We start from the raw sequence: 25,087 nt of genomic DNA, 5'->3' as shown, positions 1-25,087 counted from the left end.
TTTTTCCTCAATTTTTTCAAGGTTTTTTTTTTTTTAGCCAGCTTAATTTTCAGCCTCTTCTTTGACTGTTTTTGGCTATGAATATGTACTGAGAATTTGCTTGTTAAGAACATTCAGCTTGTGTGGTTTAGAAATCCAAAAAGTAGAGATGTCAAAATTGTTAGTTACTTCAAAAATTGAGGCTTTTAATTTTAAGGCACTTCATTTAAATTAACTGTGTTGGAAGAGTATTTTTTCCTTTTCTAAATACTCTCTGCTGTCACATCCCGATGAAATAGAGAAGTGGAAAACCTTTCCTACGAACAGATGCTTTTTATTAGCATGCTGTATTTTGGATAGTACTGAAGTGTGTGTATCATGCATACCTTGAGAGACTGAGGATTTGATCGAACAAGCCTGTTTCATTCTATGTTTACATCAATTACAGAATGAAAACGTGAGTCATGTTATCAGTTAGCATCTACAGATTTTCAGATAGCTGTAACAGAGCCTTATGTGATTCTGTATGGAATCCAGAGCCATTCGCATATGCTGTAGTTAATGTTTTCAAAGCAATTAAATACATCATTCACCTCCAGTATTTGCTGAAAACAAATAAAAAATCAGAATCTGAAAAAGCACAGCAGGATATTTTAATTGCTACTGAACATTTGCCAAAAGAAAATATGATTATGGCGATGCTAAGCTTACTGTTAACAATCAAATTAGAATTACCTTTGAAAATAGGCATACAACTTTTCAGGACTCTTTTTTTTCTCTTTTGAACGACTGTTAAGTATTTAAAAATTTTTTAGGCCTTTTCTTCCAAGGTTTTCTGACAAGTGCAGCTAACTTCACGTTCAGCATAGAAGACTTCAGTTACATTTGTAATGTCTCTCATACACTTGATCATACCTAGCATTGACAATGAGTTAAATTTATCTTCCATATTACACAACTATAAAAGACGAGAAGTAGCACTTCGTGATTTTGTTTTGTAGTATGTGATTATTATGTTTAAGATGTCACAGAATCCAAATTAAGTTGCTGAGTGAAGATATTTTTGTAAGGTAATTTTTCTTGAGATGTTAAAGCAAATTGTGCATCTCTTGCTAAAGCATCCAGTGAGTATTGCATGGGTTCCTTACCATCTGAGCAGCAGAACTGCGGATCAGTAATTCCAGTAGAAGTTAAAACTAACAAATCAGGTCTCAAATAATCTAGCAGTCTTTGTCTTCTTGTATCTTAAGATACAGCTGTGCTCAACTGCATACAGAATTTGTCCTTTATTACTAAGAGGAATGGCATGTTGAAGTGTCGTGGAACAGTGAAGATGTGACGGAAAAAAACCCAGTCTGTCATTCTTTTAAGAGTATGCGATAAGAAAAAAAAGAATTGAATAAGCCCAATTTAATTCCATATGCCACTGAACAAATCAAGTCTGCATAAATATTGTTTAGAAATCCAGCTATGTTACAATGTTGCTGCAGTTTTGTAGCCTATATAAGGTTGTACACAGCTGTAATTGCCGTGTCTATGACAGAAGTCCTGCCTTCTAATTTGAAAAGTAGCTGGCTGCATAATTTTATACCTAATTAAGCAAACAGGATGCCTTTTTAACATCCAGATGTTTTGTTACCAGGAAAATCACAAAAAAACCCCAAGTTTGTGACAACATGAACATATAGTTGGCCTGTTTAATCTGTATCTCAAGATTTTTTTTTTTTTTAATTCATGTGATTAAAGATGTTTTAATGTACAGTTAAAACAATTTGAGCAGAACTATCTTTTCTAAATGCTCAATACCCACATGAGAAATTTTCTATGGTTAGTTTTCCAGTTCTAATTAGCTGAGTTTATGTGCTTTGAATGAAACTAAGTGGAAGAATTTCCGTTTGGTTTATGCTTCAGGTAACCCTAGAGAAGCGAGAGCATGCTTTGCCTTGTTCTACTTACCATCAGTTTTTAATGTGCATTGTAGCTTGATATTTTGTCTGGTCATCAATATGCTTACAAGCCTGGTATTAATGGCATTATGAGTGTTAAATATACCCGATGTTTGTGAAGATAATGTGACTCTTGATTTTGAGAATACTTAACATTAGAAGAGCTTTAGAGGCTGCAGTCACCTTATTAAGGAAGGAGTTCAGGAATGGCCTTTGGTCATTCTCAGCATGCTTCCTTGCATTTAAGAGTGAAAAGAGAGATGATAATGTTGTGCCTGGACTTGTCCATGTAGAGTTTAGGGTACCCTGGGGTTTTTGCATCTAACTGTAAAACAAGCTATAACATGCTTATCCCTGATTTTCTTGTTTTTCTTTCAACCATTTCAGGGCCCTGCAGGAGTCATTAAATCAAAACTTCATGCTGATTGTCACCCATCGAGAAGTCCAGCGGGAGTACAACCTCAACTTCTCAGGAAGCAGTACCATTCAGGAGGTGAGTGCTGTTTCACAGCTGAAGAATAAATGTAGCTCATTATAGCTAATGCCAGCTCTGTTAAAGAGGGTTTACATGGTCTTGATGGATATTCCTTTATTTTATTAGTCTTTTTTTGGTTTAATCAACTGGATCATCAAGATTGCTGTAACTTGATTAAAGAACTTGGCCTGAAAAAGGTTTTCTATTAAATTATACAGAAAAGATGTTTCTTTTTGCATTGTAGTAGCAAAATATACGAACATTGTTTATTGAGTTCTTCTAAAGTGATGATGAAAGGCAGTTATTGAAATTACATTTTATCTTTAAGTCCCTTGAAGCTCCCTCTGTCTTCCCTTCTTCTAACCAGCTCCATCTCCATTTTGTAGGAACCTCTACCATTACTGGTTGCTATCGTAGTGCTATAATTCTTAGTGGCTTGGTAGCCAAATGGTTTTGTGTATAGTGGACGTCACTGCTGTTCTGTAGAATGGCCAGCAAGGGGTGATATTGTAGAGAACTTTGTCAGAATTAAGTCCTAGAGGAACAAATATCTCTAATGTGACTCTGGACTCTCTGAATTATAGAACAAACAGTCCTTGCGTGTTTTTTAAAACTCCTTTCTAAAGCCAAAGGTTGTTGTCTAGTCCTCCATGGTACGTCTAATGCCAGATGTTTTGGATGTTGTTTTCCATATAACCCACTAACTTCTGGAAACGTGACAAACAATCTAGAAATGTGAATCTTCAGAATTCGCAATACAAAATATTAAGTTTAAATGTTTGCTTTTGAAATTAAATGTATGTTTGCTATTGGTCTGACACTTCTCTCAGTCTTTTAGGGTTGAACAGATGTTACTGAAGTTTTTCATGTCACATGCTGACATTGTAGACAGAATTATTTTAAGTTCCGTAATATTAGCTATAGGAGCAATGTCTCATACAACAATGAAAAATGATCATTAACTGCTTTCATTGTGAATCCTGTTATTTTTAAGATCTAAATTCTGATCTTTCCTCTGTGTGAAAGCCTGTTTTCTACTTTACCTTTTTAAACCTATTATAGTAAATTCTGGGATTTTTTTTAATAATATAAGCAAAAAAACATACTTGCATCAGGGTTGTTTTTTTGAGGGGCCAAGCTCTGACTCTTTACAATTAAAAATAATTTGAATATTTATGAAAATAAATGATTAGAATATTTGTTTTTAATTTTAAAATGGTGAGATTCTAAAAGAAAACACATACATACATATTGTCTGTTTGTTTTTTATCTATGCTATATCAATTACTACTTTGCTGGTGGGTCATACCCAGCTTAAAGGAACCAGAAAGCTGTGACAGTTCATGGGAATCTAGGCTGCCTTTACATGCACTGAAGTTTTCTTGTTTGTTGGTAATGGCAAGTTACAGTCAACATATTAACATATGAAGTTGACGTAATTTAAAAGTCAGTTATGATTTTCCCCATTAAACAAAATCCAAAAAACCCCTACCACCCCATAACCAGCATGAGCATCAAACCTTTCTTTGCCTTTCTGTCTTGTATCTAAGTATTACATCCAATAGAGTGTATAAAATTATGAAGACCATTTCAGAGGCTAAAATGAAAAGAGAACTCCGGACCTTCTTGTGCAGCTGATGCTGAACAGGTGAATATGTCTGTCTGTGCAAAGTCTCGTGGAAATCACTGGGGATTTGGCTGAGGTAAAAGGGTTGGTGAACATTTGTCTAATTATAGAAAACAAGCATGGTTTTGTATGTTAACTCCCTAATGGCTTTTTAATTTAATTTTTTTTTTTTTCTTTTAGCACAGAGTGAGCATTGTAACAAATGATTGATGAATCTAGTCAGTCTGTGCGATTTGGAGGAACCGATGATATCTTTCCTTCTCTTCTCTCCCTTGTCTCTCTCCTCTTCAGGGACTGTTAGATTTTTCTTCCCCCCCCCCCCCTTCACTCTCTTGTTCACACTTTAACAAATTAATAGTTTACTTTCCTTCTGGTATATTTTTGTAATCGTGGAAAAGCTCTATGTGAGTTGCAGTTGCCAACCACAAGAGGGCAGGAAGGACTATTCAATTATTACCTAAAAATGCCATTCAGTGTTTTCAAATTAGCTTCTGGTATATTAACAAAAAGGAGTATAATGGCCAAGTTATTGTTTGATTTACAGATAATTGGCATATTGCAGGGAGGAGACTTAATTTCACCCTTTTAAATTAAACAGGGAGATTTAAAAAGACATAAAATATTCATTAATGTTCAGTGATTATAAAGCAGTGGCATATATTTATTCTACCTTTATTACTGTTTCGATGGGAAAATACTGCAAATATTTCAGAAATCGACTTGGCCATACTGACAAGTTGAAATGTTTAAGCAGTGTTAATGCAATCTACTCACATGTTATGTCCTATGCAGAAAGATTCAAAATGACTACATCAATTATTAAAAGAAATATTTAAAATTCTATAAATGTTCTACTGCTTGCCACAGTTGGGTGCAACTGTCTCTCCAGGGCTAGTTGTTTAGTTTGTTGTTATTAGTACTGTGAATTTTAAGGAATAGATATTTTTCCAAGTGTCTCAAAAAAAACCCCAAAATCAAAACCAAAACACCACACCAAAAACCCAACCCCACCACCCTTTCAAAACTGTCGTAAATATTTTGCAATGGATTAAATGCAAAATCCAGTGAGCTCTCAGCTGTGCTTTCCTAAACTACTATTGCTTCAGTTCTGTCATCTTTTTTATTGTTTAGAATGCATGTTTAATAGTAAATGATATTTGGATGAGTTGTCATTTCAAAGAAATCTTGGTGTTTAATGGGGAAACAATCTGACAGAAAAATCTCTGAGAGAAGCCTGAAGCCATAGTGCTCATGTCTGCTTCCACAATTTCTTGTGCATTAGTTCAATAGTTGGATTTTGGATGGTACTTGAAAATGCCTTTTTTTTTTTTTTTTTTTTTTAAACATGCTTTATCTACATCTTCAACTGTTTACATATTAAGATTTAATTTCTCAGTTTAAAAAATATAAATTACATTCAGTTATACTGATGTGGGATTATAAGCCTATAGGGAATCTTCAGAAATGAAATAAAAAAATTAAACCGAACTTGTCCAAAATTCTGGATATTGGATTTTTTTTTTGTGAGTTGGGCAGGGGAGTTGTTAACTTGGAAAGTTAATGATAACATGTTGGTCTAAATTGCAAATTAATTTGTGTCACAGGTTTCTGACATCTGTTTGTTCTTGTAAAATTGCAGTATTAAATTAATTCTGGGCAGATACTGTTCTGGGAAATATCATGGTTACTTTTTCCCATGATCTGCATTTTAAAGTGGAAAGTAGTAGGTTTTGTGCCAGTTTGGAGACTGTAAATTAATACATTTCCAATGTATTATACGGTTAAATAAGGACAATTCTTCCTAATACTTACAAGACTAAAAGGAGTTTTCTGTCTGAGTACTTGCTCTTTATTCTGCTAAGATAATTTGTAGAGGCTATCCATAATTGGAGTGAGAGAATTGTTAACTTTTGATTTGAGAAGCTATGTGCTAAGTTATTACAAGGCATTGCCACATTCAACATAATTTGTTTTCTGTCTATTCTTACGAACTTGTTCTCATGTAGAAATGAACGTTTCTACTACTTTTCATTTTTGCAAGTTGTAGTTATATTATTTGACAGAAACGAAGGACAGCCCTTTTCAGAGGGGGGAATATTTAAATGTTTCATGGAAAGCAAGTTTGTCTTCTCATCCTGGAGTAGACAGAATTTTTTTGTAAATTTGTAATTTGTAAAAAACTTTTTGAGTTTGAGTTCTTGTCACAGTAGGATGCTGCACACTTTTTGTTGTTCTAGTCAGTGATATAGGAAAAAAAATAAAAAAATTTTAACAAAGTGGATAACTCTGTTAAAAACAAGGAGTTTGCGTTTGTCTATTTTACTGTTGGTATAGACTCTGAAGCCTTTTTGTGATTCCTGCATGCAGGATTACAGAAGTATCCAGTGTACACAAGCTGTGGCTGCTAAAGGGTGGATGAGTTAAATATGCAGAAACCTCAGGCCTCTTGTAGATTGGTGATTTTATTTTGTAACTGCTGGAGATTCCAGTTGAGAATACTAGGTAAAGCATGTACCAGGCACTATAATGCCTAGTAAAACATAAAATCTGTGCAAACAATGCAAAGAAGATGGGTCCCTAAATACTGGCTGCCTCTGCATAGCTGCATCTGCTCTTTATTCTGTTCCTTTAGCCAATAACCTAATCAGAGGCTAGCTGCTTAGCATCCCTGTCACCTGTGATAGGTAATATATTTGTTCTTTGTTCCCTATAGACTTACTGGCTAAGGTGGAATATGAAAAGCAATGTATCCAATAGCACTCCAGGCAGGAGGAGGAACTATTTGTGCATACAAATGCTTGGGCTGAAGTAAACTATAAATTCTGTGTTGACAGACCCTAATGACAGTTTGAAGTCCTTTGTGCTGAATTTTTTAAAACTTTTTTGATAAGTGGATGAATGTGAAACAAGATACAAAACCACCATTTATAAACATGCAGGCAGAAACCTTATTTAAAAGGCCTAAATAAATGTAATATATAAATATAGGTAAGCAAATGAATTACCTTCAGCATGCAGAAAAATAATCCAGTTGAAGGTCTTGTACCTTTTTCAGATCTGATTTTTGGTATCTGTACAAAATATTTTCAAGCCAATTGTTGTTGAGTGAGATAGTCCACAGTAAAGGTCAGACATTGGCATGGGGACACGAAATGTATATATAAATAATGTTCCTCTTTTTAATGTTGTAGCTAAGCAATTACAATAAAATACATTCACCAAAGATCAGGATATGGACATAACCAAATATGGTACATACATTAACAGTTTCAGAAACAGTTGTGTTATATTTTGAGGTTTTTTTACTTGCTTTAAAATTGTTGAAAACTATTCTTATGCTAATAAAAATCAGTAACTAACACTTTCTGGTATTTAATAGGAGGTGCACAAACGTTCTACACTATTGTTCAATTATTCTCTTAGTATCAGAGAAGCTAGTAAAATACGTTGTTGCTATACTGATTGTACTTGAGATGTATATTCTTTTTGTGAAATTTGAACATTTTGTTTGATTTTTAAAGAAATCTGTCGTGTAAAAATGATATTCGATTTATAGTGAGTCGTAACAACAGTATACATAATTTAAACATCTATCACTGTGATAGCCTCAGTGTTCTACAGTGGTAAATGAATACCAGCTAGCAAGCTAGGTTTTGACTTTTAAATAAAGAGAGTAAAATCTATTTTTATTAAGCTAAATCAACTTCTTGATTTGTTTTTTTGCCTTTCTTTTAAAGAAAACCAGCACATTGCTAAACTAAAATGTATTTGATGAAAGAAATCCTTGATAAACTTTTTGTAAATGGTCATGTGTTAAGAATTATATGAAAAGGAAGTTCCTTGGGAAATAAAGAGAAAATACCTTTTATGTACCTGTTCAAAAGTGATAGCTTTATTAGGCACTTAAAATATCTTAATATCTGGACTGTAGAGATCTGTTTTGAAGAGATCGTATTGATAAAGGTATAAAACTATTATTCTTTTTCTTTTTATGCAACAGAAACAGCAATAAGAGATAAAGGAAGGGCACTGTTCTACTTCTCTATTAATTATGAAGCTTAATATATTCCTGACAGAATATGTTTCATAACCTGTAATTTGGTTTTGGTGGGTTTGGACGTGCATATCATTAAAGAAACGATCTTCAGTTATCAAAAACTAGTAAACATGGACATTTTTATATGCAAGAAAAGGCAGAGAGTAAATAATTGCACTGGTGACCAATACTGTAATAATCCTGTTTTACAATATGCACTTGACAGGTTGTAATAGTGCTAATTGAAGAGACTAATTCACACTTGCTTCATTCTATTCAAAGGCAAAATCAGCAGCTTGTTTTGCTTTTGACCAGATGGTCCTGATGAACACCTACTGTGCACTTTAAGTGCTTTACTAGAATTACAAAGGCTGGGGGCTGCGTCCGACTCAAAATGATTTGAGAAGAGAAAAAAACCTCACTGCTCAATGGATTTGGTGCAACTAAATTAATTCTAGTGGACCCATTACACATTGAGCCCCCTTTTCAAAGTGCTGAGCCTCCTCGTTTGTTCTGTAGCAATGAGAAAGTGAAAGGCAGATTACTGCAAACAGAAATAAAAAAAAAAGTGCTGTGAAAAGGAGAAAAGAGGCCTTGAAGCCTTTTCATATCATTTGGGTTTTTCAAGTGCGTTATTTTTGGGGAGGGTGGATGTATGAAAAGCCAATTGGAGTTTTTTTTGTTTTAAAGTGCGCTATTTAAGTACTATGAATATAAAAGCAAGAGCAACAGTTGACTGAGTTTACTGTGGTAAAGCTTTGTGTCCAAGGATGAATCAAATTCATTATAGTCAATGCTTTGTATTTTCATATGAATGTAGGGTTAGTTTCACAAGACTGTGTCTGTTTAGGATAATTATAATTTAATATTTTCCTTTCATAAAGTTATCACTGTAGATAACCAAAATTTGCTGAAAGCAAGGTTTTTTTCTTGAATAAATTTAGAAGCACCCAGAGAGTTTAAAACTCCAAAGGAAGCTGTTTGATTTCCAAGGGAAGGCGAGGCATGTTCCAATAGCGTCGAAGCACAGATTATTATAACTAATTAGAAGTCACACATCTGTTAGCTTTCGATTTGTCAGCGCTTGTAGTTTTGTATGTATGTTTATATCTCCCTTCTTCCTTTCTCTCGTTCCCTTTCTCTATTACACTTCATCTGTAAGTGTAGTTGGATTTGAGAGAAACTCGCAAAGGATAAGGATCAATTTATTTGAATTTGAAAGTATTGAGGAGTCATTGTTATAATTTTGGTTCTAGGTTTGGCTCCGTAAATGCTCAGTCATGTGAGCTGTCCTTATTTTAGAAGTAATCATGTTGAATTGAATGGCTTTACTCATGTAATTTAAGGATGCTAAGGATTTTGGGGATCAAGACCTAATTTAAAACCCTGAATTTTTTTAAAACTGCAATTAAAACCATTGCTTGCTATTCTGGTTTTGAATGTTTGCTATGTTTTACTTTCGGGGTGGAGAATTTTTATGCAAGGCTTCTATCATAATGCTAGCTATTAAAAAGGTGTTAGCATGAAATGACAAGAAAACCTAAGCAGCTTTATGAACGTATTAAACAGCTATGTCCCTAGTTCCTGTGCTATTTAAAGTGGGAAAGCAGTACTCTGTAGCTAATAGTATAGCATTGTTATCTGTATAAATTATATTTACTTGAATCATAACTGAAAAATTAAAGCTAGCATTTTTTGCCATTAAAAAAAAATTAATTTACAGCTTGTAAATTAAAGTGTACTAGAGCATGGTTTAACCTTCTATCCCGTGTTAACTATAACATGATCACTTCTATCATTGCATGATATACACTTATATTAAAAAAAACAACAATCGTTGAATTGCTGATTTGTTTTCAAACAATGAAATTTGTATTTGTGCAAATTATAGTAGGCACAATGTTCTCTCATGTTTTCTCATCAAACAACCCAATTATGCTTATAAATAGTGAGGTGCTAATGAACTGTTGTTCTGGAAAAGTTGTTTGTTTTTTTTTTTTTTTTTTAAACTTGAGTAAGAAAGGAAACACTTCACAATTTTAGAGTGCTTGCTTGGTGAGAAAATATTTGAAAATATTGTACTTATGTAAATCATGTTGGTGCTATCACTTTTAAATACATAACAGAAGCTAATCTAAAAACCCCATCAGTTCATATGGAGCTCAACTAGATTCTTGACATTGTAAATTGCTCGCTTAATTGGGAACTGGTGGTTTACTTCTATTCATAGAGTTACAGAAGTTTTTTCACTAAGAGTTTATATTTCAGTTTAAAGTTTATTAGTGCGTTCATTTAATAGAAAGAGGAAATTTTTTGGATAGTTGAGGTGATGAGGATATTTAACATAGTAGTTGTGGAGATACGACACCAAAATGGTCAACAGTATCTTAGCAGCAGTGTAATGATAGTGCTGCACTATATTGCTTTGTAATTACTATGCAAAGAAAATACTCAGTTGCCGTCTCACATGTGAATTAATGATGTTTGTCTCTGTCCGGTCCATAATATCTTAGCGAAACAGTGTGCTATCTCTTTAGTAAACCTATTTCTTATGATTTTCACTTATATTCATATATCTGTGTAAAACGTGAACTTGAAAAGTTGTTCTTTTGTTTTTGTACCAAGAATCATGGGCATAAATTGGAGAGACTTGCACTCATTTAAAGGATAAAATGGCCTCATAATCACCCTCAAGAAATCCCTGTTACTGTTTTTAAAAAGGGTTATAGAAGCTCTCGGCAAACATTTGCAATAAGTGGCAAAATTTATGCCTTGCTTTGTGATAGTTGCGTGACCAGACAGTGGGGTATAGGATTGTTTTAAGGTTTTTACAGCTGCAGGCAAAAAGCATCTGTTCCTAGAAAAGCCTTCATTGTTTAATTTTGACACTGACTTTTCCATGCTGCTTGTACCAGTTTCTGGATTAGGTGCCACTAAGATAAAATTTGTTTTAAGTTGCTCCCAAATGCAGCTGTCACTATACAAGGCCTTGTAGCTTAGGCAAAGTAGACATAATCAAAACAAGCATTTTTGTGCAAGGTCATCTCGGTAGACTGAAAAAGCTCAGAGCAGGAATTTTGACAATATTGTATCTTGTGAGTAGCTAGGCTATTAGCTTTTGTGTTTGTTTAATAATTCTTCTGGTGATCACTAACATATATGACTGCCTCAGAAACGATGAAAGAAAGGGATTTTTTAAACTGCACTGCTTTTCTTTTACATATAATCTGTATTATATTTATTTTGATTGAGCAGTTACTGTGGTATTCAATTACATACACTCTATGTATGTGTGTTTGTATCTCTATATCTCTACAGTGAAATGGAATGATTTACAAAAATCAGGGAAAACTGACATTTTTGAAAGAGCTTCCATTTCTTTCCTTCAAAGTTTCCAGTGAATTAAAAATGAAAGAGCACTTCATTTTATGTATCCCAGAGTTGTGTTAATTTCTACCCAGCTGGTCTAAAATGATTGATACAAAGCCAAATTTGTGACTGCCTGCATTACAAAGTCTGTAATTTGCTAATGAATTATGATAATAATCTTTCATCATACATGAAAGATTTAGACAAACAATTTACTAACTATATAGTTTGATCACAATTTTTGGGTTTGTACCAAGCCTCAAGTCTACTTTATTTTTCCCTGCCTAGATTAGCAGACCAAAGTGAACTTATTCTTACCTTGTTTTGAAAGCAATAATGCTGGAAGATATGGGGGGATGATGGTGGACAGCAGAAGCGATATAAGCTTGTAGTGTAAAACTCCATATTTATGTATATACAAATCAAACAACCCAGTTTCCAACTAGAGAAGCATCACAGTAGACATGGCACAAGAAGTTGTTTGAGACTGCATCTACTGTTGTAGGGAGATAGAAGTAAATGAAAACAGGGTAGAGAGATATCTCAGGTTAAACCTCCTCTGGGTATGGTGGAGGCAAACTATTTAAAGCATAGCTAGACCAAGCCATAGGAGCAAACTAGGCTTAAAAAGAACGGAAAAGAAAACCAAATCCTCCAGAAGAGGGGCAACTGCCACAAGATCCTGTCAGCCTGGGTGAAATTTGTTGTTACCTGCATATCATGTCAGCAAACAGTTGATCTTGAACACTCTGAGGACCTTCTGAGGCCTGTGTTCACAGTAGGACATGAGCACAGGATAAGCAGGTGTCTTCCTATACGAAATCTGCTCATTTTTGGTCATCTCAGGGAGCGGATCATCCACCTGCTGACCAAAGGTTACTTCCCAGTTCTGCAGAACTTGCTTCTGTATTGGATATTTTACTTTTCCAGTAGTGAGCAACACAGGAAAAAGGAGAGGAGCTTTCTGTTCAGTGTCCTCTGACTTTTCTTCTGTTTTGCAGATAGCCTCGATCATTTTTCTGCTCCTCTTGAGCTCAGTTTAGTGGATTTAAGTAGACATCATTTTGATGTCCACCCTAGAAAAACAACCAACCAAACAAAAAAACCCACAAGACCTAACACATATATCCAGTGCTGCCATTATTGTTTGGATGAAACTGTTGACTTCAGTGGTTTCTGGCTTTATGTACTTCTCTTCAGACGATGAGTTACCTGAAACAGCTGGTTTCTCACCCCAAAACCACACAAATATGACTGCCCGAAACAAAATCGCATTGAGATTCCTGTGGCTACTCTTACATGAACTATTGTTTGACTGGTAAAAAGGTAGAAAAAATGAAGAAACTGGGAGTAAAGGCAAGAAAGTAGGACAACCAGCAGTATCAAGAAAATGCCATCCAGAGCGAGGACTGGTAATGTGGCCTTGTGAAAAGATAAGGAAAGGAGCTTCGGGGTAGGTGCTGACTGGAAAGAAGGTTGAACCGTGAACAAAGGCTTTTTGTTGTTGTTTGATTATGTTATTTGTTCTTATCATATTTAGGGAACTAGAACTTTGTGAATAACCAGTAATGTGTTGATGAATTACTTCTTACTGAATCAGGTTAAAAAGAAAAAGTCATAAGTTTGGTTAGAAGAGGATTTTTTTTTTAGTCAATCTTCCCACCTGATAGAAAGTGCAGAACAGTGCTGTAAAGACTTAATCTATTTTAATTCATTGGGCTTTGGAAGAAAAGGAGATTATTAGAAAATCTTGATTTCCCCCCCCCCCCGCCTTGGGTTACCTACAGAAACTCTCTCAGACTGTGCCATATGCAGCATAGAATACTGCTAATGTTTATTCTTTGGGGATGATGCTTTTGGAATTAAGAAAATTTGAGACATCATTCATTTGTATATATTGCTTTGGAGTGGGGAGGGGGGGTGTGAACAACAGAGGTTCGGTGTACCAAAGACCTTAACTCTCACCACTCTTCTTCCTCCCCAGGAAGGTGATTCTATCTAGTAGCTGTTGCCTAGTATATCTAATATCTAGTAGCTCTCTTGGAAATTACAATGTTACTGTTATTTGAAAGTGTAGAAGACTATCTCAAGACCTTCATAATATTGGAAACAGATAAGCAATAAAAGAAAAAAAAGGGAAAGAAGAGTACAAAGAACAAGGATTTTTTACTATTTTTCTGTAATTTGTCTATAAGGAAGAGAGCGCCTCTTCCTACAAATCTGTACTTATAAAATGGCAGTAAGTCCAGCTGCCTGGTATCACACGGCACGGCTGTACATACCTTACTCCAACCCCAACAAAGGGAAACGGAGAAAGGAATAACGAATCCTAAGAACTGACATAATTTCAGTCATTTCATTCGCAGCATCAGGGCAAAATGCAGCACCCCAAATATCTCTGCAATTTCTTCCAGAAGAAGCAGAAAGACAAAGGTTTTATATTGTTCTCAAATGTATTTTACTTGTTTCTGATGACAGGCTACCTTTTACTGAACTCAGCAACTCTAAAACAGTAACTCTTAAGAAACATTGTGAGCTATGTTTGTGTCCCTTTATTAGTTTCTCTGTAACCGTAAGCTGAATTTCAGTGCAACATCTCCCCTTTGTGTCTTGCATAAACTCCTGTTTGCACTTACCCACAAGAAGTTCCTCTTTTAAGACAAGAAGGACTTATTCCTGAATAATTCAAAAGTGGGGAGTGTAAGAAGTACTTAGATTAATCTGGGGAGTGTTTTGTGTGTTGGCAATTTCCCCTATAACTAACAGTCTCTTTCACTCGCTTAAAAGGTCTTGGCTCTTTTTTATTCTATGCATTGACATTGGGCTGGCAGAGAAAAGACCAGACTGCAGCTGAGAACTATGACCACAGGGCAGCCTAGGCCAAACAAAATGGAGAAGCTCTGACATTCGCAAAAAGCAGCAGCAGAACAGTGGAAAAGGATACTTTTTTGTAGTACAAAACAGTAAAGTCAAACTTCTCTCCCTGATACAAAAGGTAAACTGTCAAGTCAGGTAGGTCCACGTTAGTATTCCAAGGTTGGGTCTTACGAGGCCAATGAAAAATATGGAAGTTCTCTAGAGCATTCTGTGAGGTCTGGGTGGGATGAAAGTTTCTTTTTTGATGAACTAAGAGTAGTAGACTGAGATGAAACTTGAATTGCCATGGAGATGTCTTTATTCTCCTCCTTAGATCTTCCCACAGAACACTAAGTTGTAGTTCACAGCTATGTCTACGTTAGCATGCAGGACAGTGCAATAGGAGGTCTGCATAGAAAACCAGTTGGTGGTGAGGATCTAACATCCATGCTATTTATGTTTCTGGCATTCTACTAGTGACCATTTCTAGTCTGGTCCTGTGGATTGAGTGTTTCTTAGTAGTTGAAATTCAAAAATTGTGCATCTTCTGTTTTAGTTTGATCCTAATGGTATTCAGTTTGCGTACTCTGAGACCGCTCCATCATGCAAGCTTAAGTACAGTGAGTCAAACAAGTGGGAGACTGAAGATCAGGAGTGTGTTTTTGAAGTGAAACACTAATGCAATTCCGTCCTACAAGGACTGGATCTGCATCAGTCCTTTGGTGCAAACCAGTATTTTCAAATGTTACACCACTGGGAAACCTTCTCCATTGTAGCAGAAACACTGTCATTTTTTAACAATTCTGTAAACAGAGGTGGTCAAATTGTTCCTGAATGGGAACAAATAAATGAAAGATTAAGTGAAAAGTGCACCTCCTGTGTGTTTTCAACTCACTGCAGAGTAGTCATGCAAGGAATCAACATGAGCAGTAGGAGAAGCCTTTTGAATACTCAAAAAGGTATAGTTTTTCCTTTAGAGGAGTACATTAGCATTGTGTTTCATGCCATATTTTTCTTGAGATCAGTTTGAAGTGAGGAACAATAAAACTCGGAGATTAAATGTTTCTTCTGAAACATAAATGCAAACTGTTTGGAGTAGAGGATAATTTTAGCATGCAGTCTGAAATAAGCATCTGTTGTCTCAAGACACTGGTATCACAAAAGAACTGCAAATCCAATTTCAGTTCTCATTTTGTGTCTTTTGCCTTATGTCAGTTTATAGGTTGGATCTAAGATAATTCAGTTTTAACTTACAAAATTTGACAATCACCCATCTATATTTTCTCCTCTGTAGGTCATTTTGCATGTGTAGTAAACCATGTCTTTCTCTCTTCCCCCCCCCCCCCTTCTTTTTAAGACTTTGTTTTCTTCTGTTTCTTTTATTCTTTGTTAGTCCACATACATGTTTTCTTTTTCACTGCTTGCTCATTTCTGCTCTTTATCTTCTGGTTTACTGAATCTTTTGCAGTTTTTGATAAAAAAACTTTTAAGAATTTCTTCAGTGCTGCTTTTTTTAAAAAAATCAAGATGGTTTATCTGACTTAACTTCTCTAAATACTGTTTTCTCCTTACAGTGCAGAAAAACATACTGTAAATCAGAAACTTTTGAATTATTATGCTCTTTATACTTATTTTCTGCAATGCAGAGTGCTAAGTATGTTGAATTACACTTGAAAACTGTCCCCGTGTGGAGGGAATTACTGAGTGCAATGCTTGCACGTTAGCACTTCAGAGACTGAATTTTCACTGATTATTATATGTATATCAAATGGAAATTTTTTCTGTCAACTAAATTGTTGTTCTTGATGTTAACTTCCATAGTTCAATAAAATTACACTTTCCTAGGATTTAGAAAAGAGTGTTTTTACATTTTTGGTGTCTTTTTGTTGGTGTATATTTTATACACTGAATTTGCATAACTATGAGTATCCTTGTGGTTCAGAGGAGGAGCTGTTAGTAAGGATCTGTAAAACAGTTGTTTTATTAATATCTTCACAGGGAAAAACCAGACAGAATAGCTGAATATGTAAATGAGCGGCTTGTGATGCTATAACTTGTCAAATAACCATTGATGCAGTATAGCTGAGCAAACTGTTTCAGTGTGTGCATATACAGTAGGTATTTTTCTCCAAATTAATATTTGCATTTGAAATATGTGTGTAGTGCAAATACATGAGAAGTATATAACAATTAATAATATTTTGTGTTTGATGTTTACATATTATGTGCTCTGCATTTTAATTCTTAATGTTATCTGCTTCTTTAATCGTCTTGAATTAGTGTTCCAAATGTATTGATTCAAAGGGGTTTATTACTTAGTTATTAAGGTTTGGTAGGCATTTGTATCCTTGAAACAGGTTGGGTTTGGTCAGGAGTTAGCTGGCATTTTTTGAGGTTGCCATTTTGTTCTTCAGAATCTCAGACCATTTTAAAACTTCTGTGTCAACTTTATGAATGTTTCTGAGTTGTAGTGATGAGAAAAACTTACAGAATATGACACCGATTTAACAGTGTTTTCCAACTTAGAAGTGCTCTGTGCAAAAACACTACATATTTTTAAAATAAGGTGTATTTCTAATCTGATTTAGTTAAACCAACATGAACTGTTGTGTGAATATTCTTATTTAGCTTAAGGGCAGTTTGTTCTACTTAAACAGAGGAGGAATTAGATGAAGTTAAAGCAAAGTAAGGCTTGTCCTTGGTGAGGTAAAAAGAATAATTTCAACCTGTATTAGTTAATAGATGACAAATAAATCATAGTAAACCCCTTGTATTTACAAAACAGTCATATACATGCATCTGGTAGAGGGCAAAACTTTGGTTTCCCTCAAGAGTCCCATCTTCATTGTGCAAGCAAGTCGAAACTACAGTCTGTACTAAAATCAGCCGTATCTGTTGTAAAGTAATAAAGTAACACTAAGTACTATAGTGCCAAATGTGGAACATGCAATAAACCTCGTGAGCATGCCCTTCTGTCAGTGCTCCTACCATCTTAGTATAATGAGCTTAAAGTTTTCCCTCTAAAGTGGCACATGTTCAAGCGTGTAAATAAGGTCTTTGATTTGAGGACCTTTTACAGTCTCTCTCAATTTTATGTAACAAAAAATTATTACCTTTATAGTAATATTGAGGGGGGGGGGAAAGGTGGCATGTTCTTCAAGGTATTTAGGGTCCCCTCCTAGATTTCCTTCCATGATGACTTTCTTGTTCAGCCAAAAGGAGTCCTTCGACTTTGGTTGGTTTCATAGACAAAAAATGCTTCTCAGACTTTTTTAAAGTTCTTTATCAATTCCTTGCATTTTTTGTCTCCCATTTATGAATAATGACTACCTTACTGTAATGCAGTTGGAATAAGGAAAAAAAGTCAGTTGTACTCTCTTCTTTGACTGCTTGGCAATTCAAATGTAGTGTTACAGTAGAAATTACTAGAAAGTTTAGTGTTCATATCCATCATAAATAAAAACTTGTTTAAACTTTTAATTTCTGTAAACATGCTATCCATGTTCTACCACTGTTAAAATGATGATTTGGGTAATTTTTTTTTTTTTTTTAGTTCTTTGTTCAGTTTAGTGATAAATGTCACTGTTACTGAATAAATGTGAAAATACTCTACCATATCATGAGATTCATGGTGTTTTGGAGGAGTTCAGTGTTGCAGCAGTTGTTCTGTGATCTTAGGGAATGGAATGAGAGAGATGTTGAGCAGTGTTTATGCAAAATAAAATCAGCTGTATTCCCAAAATACACCTTAAGATAGCTTATTTTTCTGGTTATTTTATAAAAAGTGAAGACCTTGTAGCATCATAAATTTAGGGCCAATTCTGCCTTCCTGTCTGCCTGCACAGATAGGATGTTGCTTCTGCAAAACTGTCGGTGTCCTCTGGGAGTCGTGTCCTGCTGCCCTTGTAGAGGTGCCCCCAGAGCTTGAGGGTGGGAGAGGGAGGAGGAGAGGATGAGCTGTTCTCAGCAGCCGTTTGCCCTTAGACTTCTGTTTTGGATCCTAGCTGGGAGTCAATGTCATTTTATAGCTGTATTTAACTCCCTGTCATCCTGCTCCCCTCTTCCTCCCCATGTGCTGCTTTGAAGGCAGCCCCTGGGGTCACCGGCAGCCTGGCTTCTGCAGGAGCCGAGCCGCCGCTCAGAAAGGGAGCCTGAGAAGCAGCGCAGAAGCGGGAGCCAGGCAGACCTGTCAATGGCTTTTTCTTCCCCTGAGTGTTAATTGTGGTCACAAAAGTTAAGTGTTTCTGTAAAATTAACATCTTGGTATTATGTATTTATTTTCCACCATGTAGCTTCAATGTCAAGTTTACCCAGCAGACAAGTCAAAACAAGAATATTTTTTCTAACTGATGCTACAGCAAGTCTCAGCCTGGGATCTCAGAAAATCACGGTGTTCGTTCTGGTTAGCAGCTAGTAGGAAACAATAAAGATTTAGGGTTCAGAATTTAATTGGCACTGATGTTGATGCAGGAAGAACAACCGCACACAGTTTACTCTTGTGAAGCTTTATTGATTCTTTTTTAAAAGGAAAGCTCTGATGAAAGTAAAAAGAGGCATTTAATTTGCAAGTATTTCTACACAGTTTTTATTCTGAAATGTGCTTTTCTATCCTTCTCTGTCCCTGCACAGTAAACATATCTTAAGATCTTCTGAGTCAGAAACAGATACTGAAAAACAAAAATGTAAGGATGTAATTTCTACTGTTCAGCTTGTTCATTTGCGTGATATTGGAGCTTTCTTACAGATTAAATTTACATCTTTCCCAAGGCTAATGTCTGATGTGCATTTGTAAGTAATTTTTAAGATAACATGACTTTAGCGTATCCTCAAAATCTCCATCCCAGATTCTAATCTTTAGTGACCTATTTCTAAGGATCAGATCTGGAATATCACTCTTGAAGAGGTGGTGATATGAACAGAAGCTTCCTGTTTTTCTGACATTACCTGTATACCAAAGTCTAGAAACAGGATCTTTTTTTGTCACTTATGCAAATGATCTTTTGAATTTCAGTAAGTAACTGAGGATATTTCTTCAAGTATAGATTGATTCCATGCTTTCAGAGTCTGCAACAAGGTCAAAGATAGGCAGCAGAATGAACTGCAGACGCCTTTGAATGACTTCCTGCTCCCACGGCTTCCTTGCAAACCATGATAGAGTCCTCAGGGTATCATCATTGGCAAAGCCACCATAGATGGACCTATATTCAATAGCTCGTATCTCAATCTCTACTTTCAAAACAGTTTTGAAGATTTTGGAAAGGAGTGACTTATTTCCCCTTCAATCTGACCTGTCCGTTTTCTCCATAGCTTTGGTGACAGATTACACACATTTCTTCTGGTCTAGAATTACAATTTAAAATGCCTGTCTCTGTGACACCATTACCAGCAGCTCTTAGCTTTTTGTTGGCTTTCTGCCATCCCTGCAACCTTTTCTCCTGCTGCTTTTCAGGAATTTGTTTTCACAAGATATCTGCGGGCAAGCCTTTTCTAGGTCTTCTAATCCATTGGGCTTTAATAATGGCCTCTTATTTCAAGGGAAGAGGATTTTACAGAAACTATTCCAAACATCTAAAATGAATACAAGATGAGAATACTTACCTTTAAAATAGGGTGTCTGAATGCCTTTATTTTCGCATTCATGTGGAGAGTTTTGTTGTTACTGAGCTGGTTTCACTGCTCAAGGAGGTCAGTCTGTGCCAGATCCTGTCTGTACATTGCAGCTCATTTCTTGCCCAAGAACTGTCTTTGACTCTGATTATGTCAGGACTGCTATTCATGCATGTGTTACATAGAAACACAAAGCTACAATATAAATTCACCAAATTTATTGTCAGCAGTCACGCCATCCATGTGACGGGGTAGGTGGCTTTCTGTCCCTTTTCTGATGATTGGTGGGTGACAGCTCACTTGCCCAGGCAGGATCACAAGCTCTTTATAGAATGTTTTTCAGCTGCTGTTGATAGTGTGTATGCTGAAGCCTCACGTACCCCATTGTCACGATGATGATCACACGTTGACAGGGATGTTCAGAGACTTCACTTTTCTCTTAGAAAGCATTTGGTCTTTCAGAAAGGCCCATTCCTTTCTGGTGCATCTGTTTGAGTGCCCAAAGATCATGTGCCCAATTGATGTGGAACATGTCTGACAAACGAGACCTTGGAGGATATCCTCAAAACTTTCCAGGTTGTGGTTACTCAAGGCTGATCTTTTGGTTCCAGAAACAACAAAAAAAGTGCTGATGAATGTATTCCAGACCTTACATCTCTTTAGCCTGCCTGTTATATACATTCTTGATCCGTTGGATGTGCCTCTAATTAATTTTCTTATAAGTGTTCTCACGTAGATCATGAAAGAGGTGATTATGATTTCACTGTCCCGTTTAAAACAATTTTAGATCCAGGGCTTACTCTCTCTGCCGATGAATGACCAGCAAAATCTCCCAGTCCTTTCTTCAAGTTTCCGGCTTGTTCTTGCTGGACTGTAACAGATTTGTCTACCCCATCTCAAATCCATGGACCCCATGATGTATGTGGATGCTTTCAGGGTTAGAGGGTGCTTGCTTGTCTCCAGTAGTGGATGTTCATCCTAATAGGTAGAACTAGTCCAGGAGACACAACAAGATATAGCTGAATGACGTGGTTTTTGGTAGAAGTCTAGATCCTTGTCTCTCATGGAAACTTATTCCCAAGGGATATTGGATTGTTTCCTGGATCTTAGAGTGCAGAGCTCTCAGATATCTCTTAGCTACCCAATAAGTCTTTGTCATCTCAGCCCATTACCCATTAATAGAAACAAGGAAGGTTACTGCTCAAAGCAGAACTTCTCTGTTGCTGTTAAATAACTGTCCTTTCTGGTCAGAGGTTTCCTTTGCCATTGTTGCAGTGAGATAAAAAAATATTTTGAAGTATGTGAAAAATAAAGACTTGGTGTAACTCTCTTGTTGTTATAACAGAATAATAAAAAAGACTGCACAGGAGCAATTCATTACTTTTTTCCTTTCAAGCACTTAAAAGAAAAACAGAGCTGAAAATATTTCTTTGGGAGATACTGAAATACCTCATTAAATCTTTCTTTTTATTGGCTATTGAGGTGATAATTCTGTAACAGGAACGAAAGTGAGAATAAATTTTGCTTTGATTTATAGAAATGTGTTAATTTGAGCTGAATAGATCTTTTCTGATCTTAATATTTGTTATCTGTGAGTATTGTGTTGTAATACATAGTTTCTAGTTTTATTTTAGAGAAAAAGTAATTCTGATAGGAACTCTGTTAATTCTGTGCGGCATTGGAGGTATTTTTGGGGAAATGAGTAGCTGAGTTTTTAATAACCTGCAATTTAAGTAATATTTTTCATTAAATGGAATAGCATTCACTGCTTATTTAATAGTTACAAGAGTTGCATGTCGAGCTAAGACTGAAAAACGCAGAGAAGATAATATGTATGTTTAAATAATTAAGTTAACCTTTATTCAAATGTTTCTGTTTTAGTGAGATGACAAGTTTGCACAGTAGAATAGTGAAAATGGTCAGAATAGCTTCATATTAGCTCTTTTTCTGAAGTGGTCATTCAATTTTCTGTTGTTGCTCTGCAGCATATGAATGGTAAGCTTTGTAAAGATTGAAATCTACAGAAGAGGTAACTCCCTGTAGTGTTTTGGTCAAACACTAATGAAATTGCACTTAGTTGTATATTCAAGAAATATTGACCCCTGCCTTCGTGAAGCAGCTTTGTGATTTCAGCAGTGTGTGGTTTCTGGGTTACTTGAGCTAGACAATTCTTTAAGGTGGCCACCGTTGAAGATACAGTGGATAAATTCTTGTTGCATTCAGAGAGACTCAGTTGTGCACTCCTCTTAGTAGAACCAAGATAATGTAGTTTTCTTTTAAAATTTTGGAATTTTAAAGGGAAATATGATTTCGGTATTGTGGACTACTTACGTTTTTAATTTAACCAGTCCAATTCTGGAAGCTAGTCCAGTTCAGGAAGAACGCCTGAACTATGAGTTGCAGAACTGGGGCCTTAGCATGTATATTTTTGTGAATACTAAGTTATCCAACTTCCTGAAAATTCTGCCTTACAAGTTAGTAAAAATGGTCTTAGCATTTTTTTAGATTTTGGCCATTTGTTGCTCTCTCGCACAAGTCCTGAGAGGTTTGTCGGTTATATTCCCAGTCAAAACATGCTTCCTGATAGCAGTTTCATTTGAATAACCTAGAAATTAGCAGGGAGTAAGAACGCATGGACTCATCCCCCATCCTGAAAAACTTAAAATGAAGTTGTGAACTTTTCTCATAAGGTTTCCTCCTTATGAAAAATGCTCTTTTCTAGACAGCTTTGGTGACTTTTTTTTGTCAGCTTTTCTGTCATAAATGCAATTCAAGCATGTGAAGCAGTTTTTGGCAGGAGTGTGCCAGTATGCCTTTGATAAAAAGGTTAGGTTCAGCAAAACAGGACTTCTTTTCTTCATAAAAGGATTGCTGCTTATAAAGAAAACTTCCTCATTGGAGAGGCTTCCAGATCATTTTTATCTCCAAATTGTTCTATGTACCAGTTTATATTATAGAGTTCACATTTATTAGTTTTTCTCATTCTCTGGTAACATTTTCCTTTCATCTTCCTGTGTCTGCACCTGCGTAGAACTTGGACTTCAAGTTTTCCAGTGTTGCTCTCAGCTTAGTGTGTTTATTTTAATTGTTCCTAATATTTTTCTGTTACCTGATAACTTCTAATAGAGAACTGGAGTTGGAAATAACCCTTTATAGCCTGCATGTAGAAAAATGTGATTTTGACAACTTGAACCTTACTAATTTGCTTTCCCCATCATGTTTTTGTATTCTACAAATATGTACGACTCACGTACACCTACCACTAGTTCAAATGCTGACTTACTTGGGGAAAGACCTAAAGAAATCAAAGAAATAAGAACCAGAGAGAATGCAGATTGGGGTTTTTGGTCGGGTTGCAGCTCTTCTTTTCAACTCTATTCTATTTTTTGAGGAAATGTGTTTAAACAAATACACTAAAAATAGTATTATTCATGAAACCTAAACAAAATTGTATGACTTCTTTTAGTAAAGATAAAAACCTGTATTCGGATTGCACCTTTGCCCGATTCCTTTTGTTAACTCAACAGAATTTCATCTCTGCTTCACTCAGTCTTACTGTCTTTAAGTTTTTAAAATCCTGATGATGATCAATTTTCACCTTATCACGGAAGAGGAAGACAGGGGTATAGTTGACAAATATGGACAGATGTTAACGATAATGATTCTTGTCCCTTATTCAGAAAACTCTTAATATATTTTCACCTGTACTGCCACTGCTGGTAAAGTGCAATCTGTGTCAATAAAAAGAAATGAGAGAGGTAGAGGTCTTCATATTTTTTCTATATTTTTAGTTCCTATGTCAAAAAACAAAAGCAAATCTAATATCTGATTTTTTTGTCATCATCTTTTCTTAATTTTTTTGTTTGTTTATTAGAAACCTATTTCATATTGACTTTGAATGCAAATAAAGATCTAGCTCTTATAAGATGTGACAATAAAGTTCTGAAAGCTTTAAAGTTGTTTCCAATGAAATTGTGTTTGGGACACAAGTACAGGGAAGCAGTTCTTTAAAATAATCTACTTTTTAACTTTTATTCTATATCATATAGAGGGAAATATATAATTTTTTTGTACATGTTAAGTATGTTCTAAATGAAAGATTTTTCTCTATCTTATTAAGTAAATGAGGGGTTTTTTTTGGTGGAAGATTCCATAGTTAAAGATGTAAACCAGCAATTTCTTGCTTCTATAGCACAACATAGTTCAGAGCTGAGATTAGAGAAACCCTGTAGAGTGGCTAATACTCGAGGGCATCCCCAACTAGAAAAGTATGTGAATTTAGGCATGGGAGGAAGGAAGGATCTGCTTTAAATTTAGTGTAGGGTCACTGAGTCTTAATGATAGATTAAACAAGGGAGGTGGAATAATGAATAGGGGTATGCAATGTGTAGCACTAATACCAGAAGTCCATGGTTTTCACTGGTTATTTAATGTCTTTTCCCATATGTTTCTGAATAGAGCAGGTTATGGCAGGGATGAGCTAAGGAATAGCTTTGTTAGTGAATTGTTAAATAGACTGAATTCTCTTTTTAAAAATGTATATGTATATAGGAGAGCTGCTTGTTAATAGTATAATTGGGCACCTTATATGCATATACCTTAAATGTAGCAATATTAGTAACTATATTTATAATTGATGTGTGTATGTTGACATTCTTAAAATACACTGTGCAGATTGTCTGCATAATTTTCTTTTCCATTGTGAAACTAACAGCCATTCCTTGGTTAAAGCAGAAATGAATTTCAGATTCTTTTTGAATATTGTTGATGTAAAGAAAAACCCCAAAAGAAGTGGTGATTTGGTAGACATGAAAATGAAATGGAGGAAGTACCAAGAAATGTTTTTGTTAGTAGAAAGTTGACTAACAGCTCACTAAACCTTGTTTTATAATTTATTTTAACTTGAATTGAAAATAATAGAATATCTATTCAAACTCAACCACATAAAATAATTTATTAAATTCATACTTACAGTGACTAAGAAAGATATCACAGTTTACTTTAGCGTTGAGTTCATACTGAGTTCTCACATGTAAGTGTCTGCCGACTACCTGATACCAACAACCTTGGTGAACCAAGCAAGTCAACAGTTGAGTTATTGATGGGTTTCTGGGTAACCCATGTTCTCTTTTGTGTGGTGAAGATACCAGCAAGTCTTTAGAGAAAATGCACTTTGCACATAATTTTTCCTT

At 35.4% G+C, this 25,087-nt stretch overlaps 1 protein-coding gene across 1 annotated transcript in view; it reads left to right on the top strand.

Moving 5' to 3' along the window:
• FAF1 (Fas associated factor 1) overlaps positions 1-25,087 on the top strand; it is a 174,469-nt gene that overhangs the window by 49,278 nt on the left and 100,104 nt on the right. Inside the window, exon 7 of the mRNA XM_050901028.1 lies at positions 2,313-2,418. Coding sequence (XP_050756985.1) covers positions 2,313-2,418 — 106 coding nt within the window. The remainder of the gene's footprint in view (positions 1-2,312; positions 2,419-25,087) is intronic.

This window comes from Gymnogyps californianus, chromosome 8 (genome assembly GCF_018139145.2).
Source record: "Gymnogyps californianus isolate 813 chromosome 8, ASM1813914v2, whole genome shotgun sequence".
Classification (NCBI taxonomy): Eukaryota; Metazoa; Chordata; class Aves; order Accipitriformes; family Cathartidae; genus Gymnogyps; species Gymnogyps californianus.
Note: the sequence above shows the minus strand (reverse complement) of the source record. Positions and strands in the feature narration are given on the sequence as shown.